This window comes from Exophiala aquamarina, assembly GCF_000709125.1.
Source record: "Exophiala aquamarina CBS 119918 chromosome Unknown aczIA-supercont1.12, whole genome shotgun sequence".
NCBI lineage: Eukaryota > Fungi > Ascomycota > Eurotiomycetes > Chaetothyriales > Herpotrichiellaceae > Exophiala > Exophiala aquamarina.
In genome coordinates, this window is record NW_013550576.1 from 289550 (window position 1) to 302316 (window position 12767).

General features: G+C 50.2%; 5 protein-coding genes across 5 annotated transcripts; 2 read left to right on the forward strand and 3 right to left on the reverse strand.

The window, feature by feature from the left end:
- Window positions 1–597: 597 nt before the first annotated feature.
- Window positions 598–1416, reverse strand: A1O9_10104 (uncharacterized protein; the record flags this gene model as incomplete). The annotated part of the gene is made up of 1 exon (XM_013400840.1): window positions 598–1416. The coding sequence occupies one exon, from the start codon at window positions 1414–1416 to the stop codon at window positions 598–600; it is 819 nt and encodes a 272-aa protein (XP_013256294.1).
- Window positions 1417–3735: 2319 nt separating this feature from the next.
- A1O9_10106 (NADH-ubiquinone oxidoreductase 40 kDa subunit, mitochondrial) lies at window positions 3736–4969 on the reverse strand (the record flags this gene model as incomplete). Its single annotated transcript, XM_013400841.1, has 3 exons — window positions 3736–4170; window positions 4219–4377; window positions 4427–4969. 3 exons carry the CDS (start codon window positions 4967–4969, stop codon window positions 3736–3738), a joined length of 1137 nt encoding a protein of 378 aa, XP_013256295.1.
- A 406-nt stretch (window positions 4970–5375) lies between these two features.
- On the forward strand, window positions 5376–6587 carry A1O9_10107 (26S proteasome regulatory subunit N9; the record flags this gene model as incomplete). The annotated part of the gene is made up of 2 exons (XM_013400842.1): window positions 5376–5655; window positions 5707–6587. 2 exons carry the CDS (start codon window positions 5376–5378, stop codon window positions 6585–6587), a joined length of 1161 nt encoding a protein of 386 aa, XP_013256296.1.
- Window positions 6588–7114: 527 nt separating this feature from the next.
- A1O9_10108 (uncharacterized protein) lies at window positions 7115–8041 on the forward strand (the record flags this gene model as incomplete). Its single annotated transcript, XM_013400843.1, has 1 exon — window positions 7115–8041. The coding sequence occupies one exon, from the start codon at window positions 7115–7117 to the stop codon at window positions 8039–8041; it is 927 nt and encodes a 308-aa protein (XP_013256297.1).
- Window positions 8042–8950: 909 nt separating this feature from the next.
- A1O9_10109 (alpha,alpha-trehalose-phosphate synthase [UDP-forming] 1) lies at window positions 8951–10724 on the reverse strand (the record flags this gene model as incomplete). Its single annotated transcript, XM_013400844.1, has 4 exons — window positions 8951–9170; window positions 9223–9562; window positions 9615–10358; window positions 10418–10724. 4 exons carry the CDS (start codon window positions 10722–10724, stop codon window positions 8951–8953), a joined length of 1611 nt encoding a protein of 536 aa, XP_013256298.1.
- Window positions 10725–12767: the final 2043 nt, after the last annotated feature.

Genomic DNA, 12767 nt, shown 5'->3' on the forward strand with positions numbered 1-12767 from the left:
CCTCCCACTGAGACAGTTGAATGACAGGCAGCTTTGATTATTTGGGATGGCTGCTCTGATAACAAGTGGTCTTTAACTATGACCAAGGTAACAATTTGTGGAGGGATCCAAGCACTGTGTCCTGTGGCAGGCTAGCCAATCAGCGTCGGGCCACTTTCCCTGTTCAGACATGTGGGCAGCCGAAGCATCCCACCAACGTTCAAGCATGGGAGTTGTCAGCATCGCATCTTCTGAGACGGAAAAGAGACGAATATATTGAAGCAACGACATTAATTGAAGCCGAACGAGATGCTTGAGAAATGTGCAATGTATATCAAGAGTCAACACAGCCCTGTCACGTGAATTGATTGCAATCACGTGACGCTTATTGTAGTTGGGAAACTTAGGATGTTGAGTTGTCAGCCAGCCTGATCTCTTGAGCGCTTAGCCATATCAAAATGTACAGTATATTTCCCTTTTATATACAATTGGTCCTAATGGTTTCTATTGAAAAAATCAAATGAATTGTAAGTGGCTTTCACAGCCAAGACCCGATGAACTCCTCGCTGGGACCTGGCTCCGTCAATCAGATAGCAACATGCACTCCCCTCATGACCACTACGGCCCCTGTTTGGCATCTTCAAGGTCCTCGTGATAGACGGCGGGTCCAACTTTGCGTCGAGGAGATGCAGGTCTTGCGGCCGCGGCGGTTGTAAAACCAGCCCAGAGGAAGATTCCGACAACGATGGCTTCCATCAAAACACCTAAGCAGCCGTGAACCAAGATTGCCTCCCATTCCAAACTCCAGGAGCTGAACAATGTTGGATTGTTCGCGAATGCACAAAGCAAGCTGAAGCATGTTCTCAATGCCATGAAAACGATCGAAGCGGTGACTGCATATAGGATTCGTCGGTCCCTCTGTTGAACGTGTGAAATTTTCATGAAGCAGTGGATGGTGATCAAGACATCCGCGATGAAGACAACCAGGAATAGAATCATGGCCACACGGTAATATGTCAGGCCTTCACCTTGGTCCGATGGGTCGTTGCTGAATATGTTGACGCTTCCAATAATACACAGGATGAGACCAGCAAGACCGGGAAGACCAAGCAGTCGAAACAGCGCAGCTGGCAGCCCGTGATGGTCCAGGCCACTTTGAACTCGCGACAAAAGGCCCAAGGCAGTATAAATGACAGCAGACAAGCCGAAGCTGTTCATAACATCGTAAGTAATAGTGAGACCTGAGGATGGATGATGGACTGAGGCGAGAACTGTCGACGCTCCGATAATACGAAAGAGACAGATCATGACCAGGAATCGCCATCCGAGTTGCTTCTGGTGGCCATGATTGTACACAACAACTATGGATGCGAACAACGCAGGGGTGAAGATGATCAATTCGAGAATGGCGAGAATTTCGAAGCCTGAGAGAAGCATGTTGGAAGATGGCAAGTGACCGTCTATCGGTTGGTGTGTGTGATGATTGTGTGGAGAGGACTGTCTTGCAGCGACTGAGCTGGACGAGACATTGAACCTAGTAGGAGCTCTCAACTAGTTATGTAGCCAATCTGGTGAGTGAGACTCCCACCGTCTAGCACAGTATAAACAGGATTGCCAGGGCATGGGCCAAAGTGTTGCAGTGGTGCGCGCTTTCAGCGGCATATTGATTTCGGGTAGATCGTGTGCGGCTATGGCATGCACCGGCCTCGCGAATCTAGATGTAATAAGCCAATACTTCATCGCATGGGCTGTGCCACCCCATGCGGCTCGGGTTAGGACATCAGTTTTGAGAAATTGAGTTTCTCTAGATGGAACCATGCTGCCACTTTCGGGTAATTCAGCGAGAGGAAGGGAACCTTGCTATCACAGCATACTACTACGGAGTGCTCTCCTCGGAAACCTTTGTTGCTTCCCAAGTTCCTCAACACAAGAAGCGGCTGAGCCCTGCAACGTCTTGTCTACAACTCTGCGTTTGAAAACAACAGTACGTCACAAGTATTCGCACTAAGATACCTAGGTACTACATCATTGTACTGCAAATGCCTGGTTCTGAAGTAAGTAGACTTTTGCGCAGGAAGGGTCAGCTTGTGCATTTCTATCGTTCCACCACACTTCATCAGTCCTACGGCCGTCAACTAAAGAGAAGGTGTCGCTGAACAGCCATGTGAGAATGTTCCAAATCTGGCCGTTCCAGTGAAGCTAATCCTGCTGGTTATTGATTTCCAGCACGGAGCCCAAAGAAAACCGCAAGACGCACTGACACTCTTGACCCAGAAAATATGGTACACCTGAGCGGTATACACTGCGCCGACCCCACGTACACCCGAAGCTTCTCTCAAACAAATGCATAGTGTTCCAGATATCGATGGCCTTCCTCATTAGATAGTAGATGACACGGGACCATGAGGTCGGCAGGCTTCAATTTGGCTAGTGCCCTGGGCCTGGGTTTCTGCGGGGCATTCGTGGGAGGAAATTTGGCTCTCTCATACATCGCAGTCCCGGCTCTTCTTCTCCCATCCCCATTGTCAGCTTTGCTGGCTCCAGCGAACGCCGAACTCTGAGAACAGAGCATTCCTCTCGGCGACTCTGACCCAAGACCTGCTGCCAAAGCATCACACCTGGCGAGCCAATGGCAGAATGTTTTCAGCATAGGAAGCATAGCGGGGCCAGTTGTTGCACTCCTAGGCAGCGCATCCTTATGCACACCTCCATGCAGCTCCCTTTCTCTGCCAGACCCTAACGAAGGCTGATCGTCTCGATCGTTCCATTCACGCTCATTGTGATGAAAGAGACGAATAGCGAACTACAACGGCGAGCATCTGCCGCTCATAGAGATGAAGGTGGCTCATTGCTGGACGTGCCAAAGGGCTTAGTCGAAACCTTACCAAACATATGACACCAAATCGCTTAATATGGATTTCTTATGTTCACCACTCACAGCGAACATAGAATAATATACTCCCATTTCTTTTCACAGTCCCTTACTGCGGAGTAATTGCATGATAGGCCCTGATGCTTATATATAGAAAGTTGTAGCCTCTTCCTCTCCCGCAAAGCAAACTAAAAATAGAAAATTAAAAAGAGACACGACGTCAACTACAGGGTTCGAACCTGTGCCTCCGAAGAGATATGATAACCATGAACAATAAAATCTACGTGTAGATTTATCGATATTCAAGTCATACGCCTTAACCACTCGGCCAAATTGACCGCGCTATCCCATAGGAATTTGTGCCATAATTTTGAGCCAAAATAAGTGCAATAATTATATAACCTGATCAATCTGACCGATTCCGATCACGTGATGTTATGTGGATCCTGTGTATCCTCGCTGAGCTCTACAGCCTCAGCTATATGTTATTGCTGTACCAGTAGACTCAGTGTATGGTGTGTCTAAGCACAAAAAGATCTCGGGTGAACCTACCTGAGTAGACCCAAACCTGACGTAGGCACCACCGAGCATCCGACTTCCTTTTTTTTTGACTTTCTACGGGCAAAGATATAGAAATCTCACGGCTAAAACGGAATTATACAATGCAAGACAATAACCCTTTTAGGCGAGGTTTCGGTTTATCGAAGGTGGTCTTGATGGAATTTTATTTTCTTGTTGGTAAAGCTTTCGCTGAAACACCGTCCGGCAGCCTTCCTCCTCAATAGCGAATATGTACAAGTGCCAGGCCTATATCTTTAGCCTGTTGTCTTAGAGGCATTCTTCGAGAATGTCTTGTAGTGCAATTGGATCACTAAAAACACAGTTTACTGATCATCGATAACATGCAAATATTTCCTCGCCTCCCTCTTCTCCCTTGCCGTAGCTGGGGGAAGATCGTAGTAACTGCTGCTTCGATAATCCTGCAGGTAGTGATACGTCAGTTCGCTTAGCTCTGCTGGCTGGATACCAAGATCTTTAAAAGTCTTCGCCGACTTGTCAATCACTTGGTCAAGAGATTCGCGCTCGACTTGATCTGCTGACAGGATGGGCCACCAAAGCACCTTGTTGAGATAGAAGAGGACCGGCTTCAACAGGCTCTTTGGGAGGTTAATGTGGCGACGGTGCTTTAGAATCTCCTTATCGACGATCTGTGCGATTTCCGCCATGCTATAGTTTGTCGGGCCATAAAGCTCGAATGTCTCTCCAGCAGTTGTGTCGTCATAACCAATTTTCTCGAGAGCTTCACCTACATCGATAGCCTGGAAGAAAAGTCAGAGGAGAGTCAAGGCTATGCTTAAACTACTAACATGGACAGGATTGAATCGTTCTTGCATGTTGTTGGAGGTCAGGAAATTAGTCACACCGGCCAGGCGATGTAACAGATTATCTTCGAAGCCAAAGAGTGGTGCTGGGCGGACAATGGTTGTTTCGGGGAACAGCTGTCTTGCAACCTGCTCTCCTCGTGCCTGGGAACTAGTCAACACTTGTTCAACGACGAACTATGCCTAAGTATACCTTTGTCCTGTAGAACTCGGAAGGGGAATTGATGTCTGCGTTATATGAAGAAAGATGGATGAAACGATCAATGTCGTACTTGGCGACAGCTTCAGCAATCCTCTCAACGCCCTCAACATTGACATCAGAAAGACTAAAATTCTTGGTGGGATAGTCGCGACCGATCAGGTTGAAGACCATGTCAGAGTGACGAACACTCTCTTCAATAGACTGGGTATTGCGGAGGTCGAATTCGATGAAGCTGATTCTCCCAAGGTCGCCCGAGACCTTGAGATGTCGTTTACCCATATCATCTCGGTAAGGTATCACGACTTGTACCCCCCTCTTCGCAAGGCGATTAACAATATATCGACCGAGAAAACCATTGGCGCCAAAAACGGTGGCTGTGTGACCTCCCAAGGATGACCTTCCTCCCTGTGACCGAATAATCGGTTTTCCAGTTCTTGTAATAGCAATATCTTGGAGGCTTCGACGTTGAAAGGTTTTTGGTCGGGCAGTTCGTGCTGCTCGGAGAGCGAGGGTGGTGGGTTGACAGGTCTGCATCGTGAATGCAGTTCCCCGGCAGCCTCCACAGGCGAAGGGATCCGTGTAATCTTTGCCTGTAGACCTGTAGAAGCTTCGTAGGGTAGTTGATCTGTTGTCGGCGAGGAGGTCAGTGAAGTCGACGTTGCGGGAGCAGAAGCTCCTCAGTACGTGGCTTGGCACTGGAACTCGGGTGTTGAATTCTTTGGAGGTGCAGGCACGACCACCGACCACCGACCACCGACTACAGCCAGGCTGAGCGCAGGCGCGTCACTCCAGTGACTCCCAATATCACAAACCGCTTTTCACCACCAACCCTTCAAGTGCAACACCACATCCTTCTTCTCCTTCCTCCGCCTGTCTCGCACTTCTCCTTGAACAAAGGCCTTTGCAATAACTTGACCATCCAAGCAACGTCCCCCCCACCATGGCAAAACAACATGATCCAGAAGCAATCTCCAATTTCCTTACAGATCAGAGAGACGAAGCACCTGCGGATCTCCAACACATCTTCCTCACCTTCGAAGACCTGTGGGAGCGGAAATTATGGCATCAGCTGACTGATCAGTTGCTCGAATACTTCCAGAATCCTGAGAGCACTGCCCAGAGACTACCCATCTACAATACTTTCATCATTAGTTTCGCCGACAAGATCAACCAGCTCAAACTTGTCAAACTCGCCTTGAGTGCTTCCGCACAGATCAAAGGTAAGCTAAGCCGCTCTGTTTATGTGCTGCTTGTCACTGAGATTGTTCTAGATGATTCGGAGAGAAGTCAATTTCTCAAGACCCTCGCTACGCGAGTAGAACAGCCCGATTCTGAAGATGCGCATGTTTATGCCATTACAGAACTCGCCAGCGTCTATCTAAGACTAGACGAAGCGCCAAAGGCGAAGGAGCAACTAGATAAGGCGCAGAAGACACTGGAACAGTTCGACTTCGTGGAGAATGTCGTCCATGCCGCCTTCTATCGGGTCAATGCCGACTACTTCCAGGCCAAGGGCGACTACACTGCATACTACCGAAATTCCCTCCTTTACCTTGCTTGTATAGAGGAATCCGAACTATCTTCGATGGAGCAGCAACACCGAGCTTATGACCTAGCCATCGCTGCCCTTGTTTCCGACTCGATCTACAATTTTGGGGAATTGCTTTTACACCCTATCCTTGACGTCCTCAAGCCTCCGCACTCACAATCCTGGCTGCGAGAGCTCCTTTTTGCTTTCAACCGCGGAGATCTAGCTGCGTTTGATCGCATGTCAAACAGCCTAAGCAAAGACGAGACACTCAGTACGCATCGAACTTTCCTATGGCAGAAGATCAACCTTGCCGCCCTGACGGAATTGGTCTTCAAGCGACCACCTCATGATCGTGCCATGACCTTCAAGACCATCAGCCAAGAGACCAATGTCAAGCCGGATGAGATTGAGCATTTGATCATGAAGGCGTTAAGTCTAGGATTGCTGCGCGGAAAGATTGATCAGGTGGCAGGAATTGCACGGATCAACTGGGTTCAACCCAAGGTTCTCGAACGCAGTCAAATCGAGGGAATGCGGCTCCGACTAAAGGAATGGGACAGCAATGTGAATGATCTGGGCCATTGGATAGAAGGCGTGGGCAAGGATGTGTGGGCATCATGAGCATCATTCTCAACAACCAGGTGGCATGACATCTCATACATGGAATAGCAATGGCGTTCTGAGGTAGAGAGACACCGATTTGAACGGTAAGAAGGAACCATGCAAATCCGAGAGGTAAAAAGCACACTGTAGAATAGGTACTCAATGCAAAGGCCACGGTTGGGAAACCTCAGTAATAGATACCATGAATAACTAGCGAAGAGCAGCGATTGCGTTATAGTCTCGGAATCACTTGTAGTGATTCTGTACTCCGCACTCATACTGTATTCGAGTTCAAGGCTGCTGGGCAATCAGGGGCCTTAAGCTGTAGCATGCGGATAATACATAACAATCGGTCGGGTGGAGTTTTGCCGCTCACTTAAATCGCCCGATGATTTTTGGAGAATCGCTAGCTGCACCTCAAGTCGAACTTCACATTTTCTTGAGACCGAAACAGCTTGAGCACTCACTCGACAACCACTGATTGTAATCTAGCAGCTCAAGGCAGATCTTACTATCGTCTCCCTCAACAACCGGATTTACTCAGGATGAATTCCTCTTCAGCACCCAGCTTCCTGCGTGCTTGTCGAGCCCAATCAACACGCACAGTAGTCCTTCGATCATCAGCTGCGTCAACCACAAGAGCTCCATTCAGCACGGAACGACAACTACGCCGATGCCAGAGGCAGGCGGCACTTGAGCGTCGCACGCGCGTCTTCTCGACAAGCAGTGCCGCGTGGAACAATCCGGGCGAAGAAAGACTCCGGCCCAGCAGCAACGAAACGGCCGAACATGCCTCTCATCCCGCGACCTCCACCGGCGCCTCGCAAGCGAAGACCGAAGAAGAGGCACCAATGATATCTTCTTCCCAGCAGCAAGGTGCCAGTGCAGAAACCACAACCGCAACAGCGGCACCGCTCCAGGACAGAAGCCACACAGCCCTCCAACGGCGAGGAGAGGCTCTCGGATCCAAGCGCAGGAGAATGGAGGACCATCACCCCAAGAACCTACAGCCCGATTCCGCCGACTACAGATACCGAGCATGGAAAGGCGAGGACAAAGCATTCGTCGAGAAGAGCTCCAAGCTGGTCGGCACCGTGACACGGACGGGGACAATGCGCAAGACCGTCCGCGTGAGCCGCAACGTGCAGGTGTGGGACGCGCATCTGCAAAAGCACTACACGCGGGCATCGCACGCGCTGGTGCACGATCCGGACGAGCTGCTGGTCGAGGGTGACGTCGTGTCCTATGTGGCTGGGTTCCCGCCCAGCATCGTGAAGGACCGGCTTGAGAAAGGACGGGCCGTGGATGTGAAAGGGAAGGTCAACTCCACCGTGGTCGACGTCCTGACGCCGTTTGGTCGCACAATGGCCGACAGGCTCTGGGCCAGGGTCGTTCCTGATATCACTGAGATTGCCGATCAGCTCGTCCGCCGCACCGACGCTCCTCGCGCCCCATCCGCCGCCGCTGTTTAGGAACCATACCCTTCGTCGGGCCCTCCTCCTTTAGTGGCTCTCTCTCTCGCGCTGAGGCTGCCTGTGACTACCGCTACATGTCTATGTTTGCTGTGCGCCCTCCGCTCTCCTTTAGGAATTGTCCAGGTCCGGGTCCGGGTCCAGGGTTGGGTTTCAGTCGGCGCGTGAATGCTTCAACAGAGAAAACTTGAGGGACGGGGCAAGGGACGAGAGGCACAGATGTACTACTCACAGATCAAGAATTGAATCGAGTCGGGGGGGTGGGGCACACTCGTGGCGGTGGTAGTGGGTGTTGGAGTGAGGAAGCATTCATGCACCTAAAACAATGAGGGCGCTTTGATATGGCTCTAGGGTTGTGTATGAAGAGGCTTTGGCACCGAGGTTCGCGACGGACTGGATTGTGGTGTTTGATAAGAGAAAGGATCGATACCTAGTTTATACGTATACCTTCTGTACCCTCTGTAACATATACCGAATCCATTTTGTGTCTCGTCCTTCTTTGAATGGTCCAAAGGAGAAGTTATTCTACTAGCTATGCTTTCGTGGTATGGATAGGAGAAGCAAATATGCATGCATTGCTGGTGAAGAAAGTCTATTTAATTTAAACATGACTTGAGTCGAGGACTCGATCAAGGTCGGTGGCCCATATCATACCATACCATACCATCCAGCGACATGCGGGCCAGTCACGAGAATAGAATTCCCAGTCAGTGTCTGCTGAGACCGGTTATGGTGAGAACTGTCCCTCCATGCTTGTTCAAGACACTTGTTCAGGGAGCTGTCCGTGGCGGTCTCGCGGCTATTCGGATTCGGACCAAATGAAGCGAGGTGGGAATTGAGCCTCACATCTCACAATGACCCGGGAGCACAGAGCATCTACCGTGCCCAAGCAGTGAGTGAGTGGGCCGCTCACGAAGTCTGTGAACGGTTTTCAGCCCGTTCTGGTTCTTTCACATCCCCCGCCTCTTTACTGTCATTCAGCCTCAACTTCTCGAGGTCCGGCTCCTGGGTTTCAGGAAGTGTGGGTGGCTGCTGTTTGATCAAAGAGGCACGACGTAATTTCAGCTTGCGCTCTCCTTGTGCAGATATTCTCGTCAGCTCTGCAACGAATGATTGGCCCCAGAATGCACTTTCACTTCATGTCAGCTCCTGCTCAACCACACACAATTGGATTGACTCACCTGGTGTACTTTGAAACGTATTTATGTAACTTGGCGTAGTTGATAGCACGGTGCTCTGGGCTCATGGTCACGGCTTCTTGAATTGCGCCTGCCAATTCCTCTGTGTTCCATGGGTTGACAAGGATGCTACCGTTGAGGCTCTGTGCAGCGCCGGCAAATTCGGAGAGTACGAGGACTCCGTTACGTTTCTCCTGACTAGCGATGTATTCGAAGGAAACCAGATTCATGCCGTCCCGTGTTGAAGAAACTAGACAGACATCTGAGACGGCGTACAAGGCGATCAACTCATCGAAATTAACGGACTTGTGCATGAAATGGATCGGCATGAACTCAATGGTACCTTCAAAAAGGTCAGTGGTCACTACTCAGATGGCCCAGATGGCAAGACTTACCGAATTTGCCGTTGATGCGTCCAACGAGCTCATTGACAACAGCACGAAGATTCTGATACTCTTCAACGTCCTGTCTGCTTGGCACAGCCACTTGTACAAGGACTACCTTCCCGATCCATTCTGGATGGTCTGTGAGGAAGACCTCCAGAGCGTGTAGCTTTTGTGGCACGCCTTTGATGTAGTCAAGGCGATCGACACCGACCATCAACTTGACCCCTTTAAATTTCTCCTCCAAGACCGCTATTCGCTTCTGGACCTTCTCTTTCTTCAGGCCCTCGGTGAATTTGTCCGGGTCGATCCCAATTGGGAAGGCGCCGACGGTGACTATCTTCCCTCCAAACTCGACCCCATTGGGTGTTGTAGAATAGCCCAGGATTCGAGAACAACTGCTCAGAAAGTGTCGTGCGTAGTCATAGGTATGAAAGCCAATCAGGTCGCAGTGGAGAACTCCTAGGAGGATCTCGTTTCGGACAGGCAAGATACGGTAGATCTCACTGGAGGGGAAGGGCGTATGTAAGAAGAAGCCGATCTTGACGTTGGACTTTGAGGTGCCAATTTCTTGTCGGAGCATCTGGGGTAGGAGCATCAAATGATAGTCGTGAACCCATACAAGGTCACCATCTTGGACTTCATCAGCAATCACACGAGCAAAGAGGCGGTTGGCTTCCTCGTAGGCTTTCCATGCTGACTCGTCAAAGGTGATCTCGCCTGGGTGATAATGGAACAATGGCCACATAATGGAGTCTGGTTTTTGAGTTAGCAGATTGTGCCATACCACTGATAGCGATACAGCGCTGACTTACTTGAAAAGCCGTTGTAATGTCGATCAGCCAACTCATCCGCCATGAAAACTGGGACGGCGTTGAATTCATCCTTCAGTTTCGTTGTAACATCGTCGATCTCGTTCTCAGGAATCTCGAGTCCTGGCCACCCATACCACTGGAAGGTGGTTGTCTTTGATAAACCGCTGAGGCCAGTCACTAGTCCTCCTGATGACATGGAATAGTCGTATTTGCCATCTGGAGATCGTTTGATGGTGATGGGGAGTCGATTGGATACCAGCAGCAGCCGCGACTCGACCTTCGGTGGCTCTGAAGTCACAGATGGCATATCGACAGATGCGTGCAGATGAGGGCTGTTGGAAATTGCCTTGGATCTAGGGATGTCGAAGTGCTCGGCAGCGTCTACACAGGATGTTCAGAGGGCGCAGAGATTGGCTTTGTTCCTAGAACAAGGTGTGACGTGGGCCACGTGGGTGACGGTGAAAAAACACGAAGAACGTGAAGCAGCGAGACAAACAGGCAGTTTGTCGACCCCGGAATGACGGCGTCAAGACCATTCAACTACACAAGTGACAGCAATATCGCGAAGTTGTGGGCCTGAGTCTGACGGTCCAGAAGAAAACTTGGTATCAACATGTGGTTGCTGAATAAGGACGACCGATCGGATGAGGTCCCGGGACACCCAAGAAGGAAGAATGCTGATTAGGTGCTGAGGACAAGTAATACGTAGTGGTGTAGGTAGGTGCCGAGGGGCTTCTTCCGCGAGTGGAAGACACCGTTACGAATGTATAATGATGGAACGAGCTTCCTTTGTCCTCCGTAGCAAGTCGCAGGTCGCCTATGGCTCCGCTCCCGTTACAGCTGCAGGTGTTGGGCTTATTCGGTGTCTGGTTCCTGCCTAATGGATCCGCAACGCAGCAGCGGACAAACACCAAAGGACTCGAGCGAGGTGGGCCGAGGAGGTGGACAATTGTAACACACCCTGCTTTGACTCTGCTTCTGAGGTGGTGATTGTAGGGCTTGCTCTTCCAATAAGAGACGGTGCGAGTCGGCGTGTCGTAAGCTTGAAATACGGTGCTACAAGACGAGTAAACCATCTACTGTGGGATGGGGCAGAGGAAAGTCAAGGTTCAGATCAGACTTGGAAACCCAGCTCGAGGCTGCACCAGTTGCACCAGGAATCAGGCTCGATTGCTTCGGGGAATTTCCAGCCGTTGGCACCTCCGTTGGGCTTGTCTGCAAGGCGAGAGTCCACCCGAATAATCAGGGCAGCAGTGGCGGAACACCGAGTCCAGATTTACCTACAAAGTCAGGACATGCGTCAGAGTGAAGGCCAAACAAAGAGATATCAGTCCTGAAAACCCAATCGTCGATGGCTGCAGATCTGAGCTCCGGAGATGACTACGGTACAGTTCATACGGAGTACTCATAACACATGGTACACTACAACTTGATCCACGATATTGTGAAGTCCTTCTTCGCGAGCTCTGCAACCGGACATGTAGCAGGAGAGAAAAGCAAAAACAAAATACAGTACATGTGCACAGTCAGGTAATCATTTCCAGCAAGCCACTCTCTTTCAAAGTCTCAACAAAATCCCTCGCTTGTGGCCCAAGTTCGGATAGATCAATAGGCGGCTCGGTCTGTCTGAAGTGCTCGGTAATGGAGCAGAATGAAGTTCTTTTTTTCAATTTTCAAGAGCTAAGTCCTTCCAGAGAAGTAGCGAGTACCAAGTAGTTACATCATTGTATTGTCATGAGACTCGACTTGTGACCGGCCATGGTGGCTTGTATCCACACGGGGGAAGAATGAATCACACCAGCCTGATCCCATTTCATTTCTCAACAGTCAACCGACTACCTCTTACACCGGCTAGGTCAACAATGATCCCAAGGTACAGCCCATGAGGTTGATCTGACAGATGCCGTGAGACATTCGTCTTCTTTTACATATGCTCTATGTGCCCCGTTGCTTGTTCGAGTCGAAGATGGAATCGATTTTCACTCACTCAGAGCCACCCAATTCCCACATCAAGCTCAAGACATGAAATGGCAGAACGGCCGGTCTCCGAGCTTGGGGGTTGCGCTCTAAATCCAAATGCTTCCTTTATCGCCCGCTTCCGATGCGCCGCGCTCGCACATGCCCTCCTGCTCCCTTGCCTTGCCCCGTCCCTGCCTTCCCTTCCCATTCAGTCTCTCCACCTCCATATATAATGCACTTTCATGCTGGCTGCAATCTCAAGACAAAGGGAAAACGTAAGAATTCACCACTAGTAGGTTTCATGCAAAAAACGATGTATAGTCGTAAAGCCGTAGAGATTCATCATTCGTCCATTCGGATCTCGTCAAGAATCAAAAGCAGGGCGTGCTAT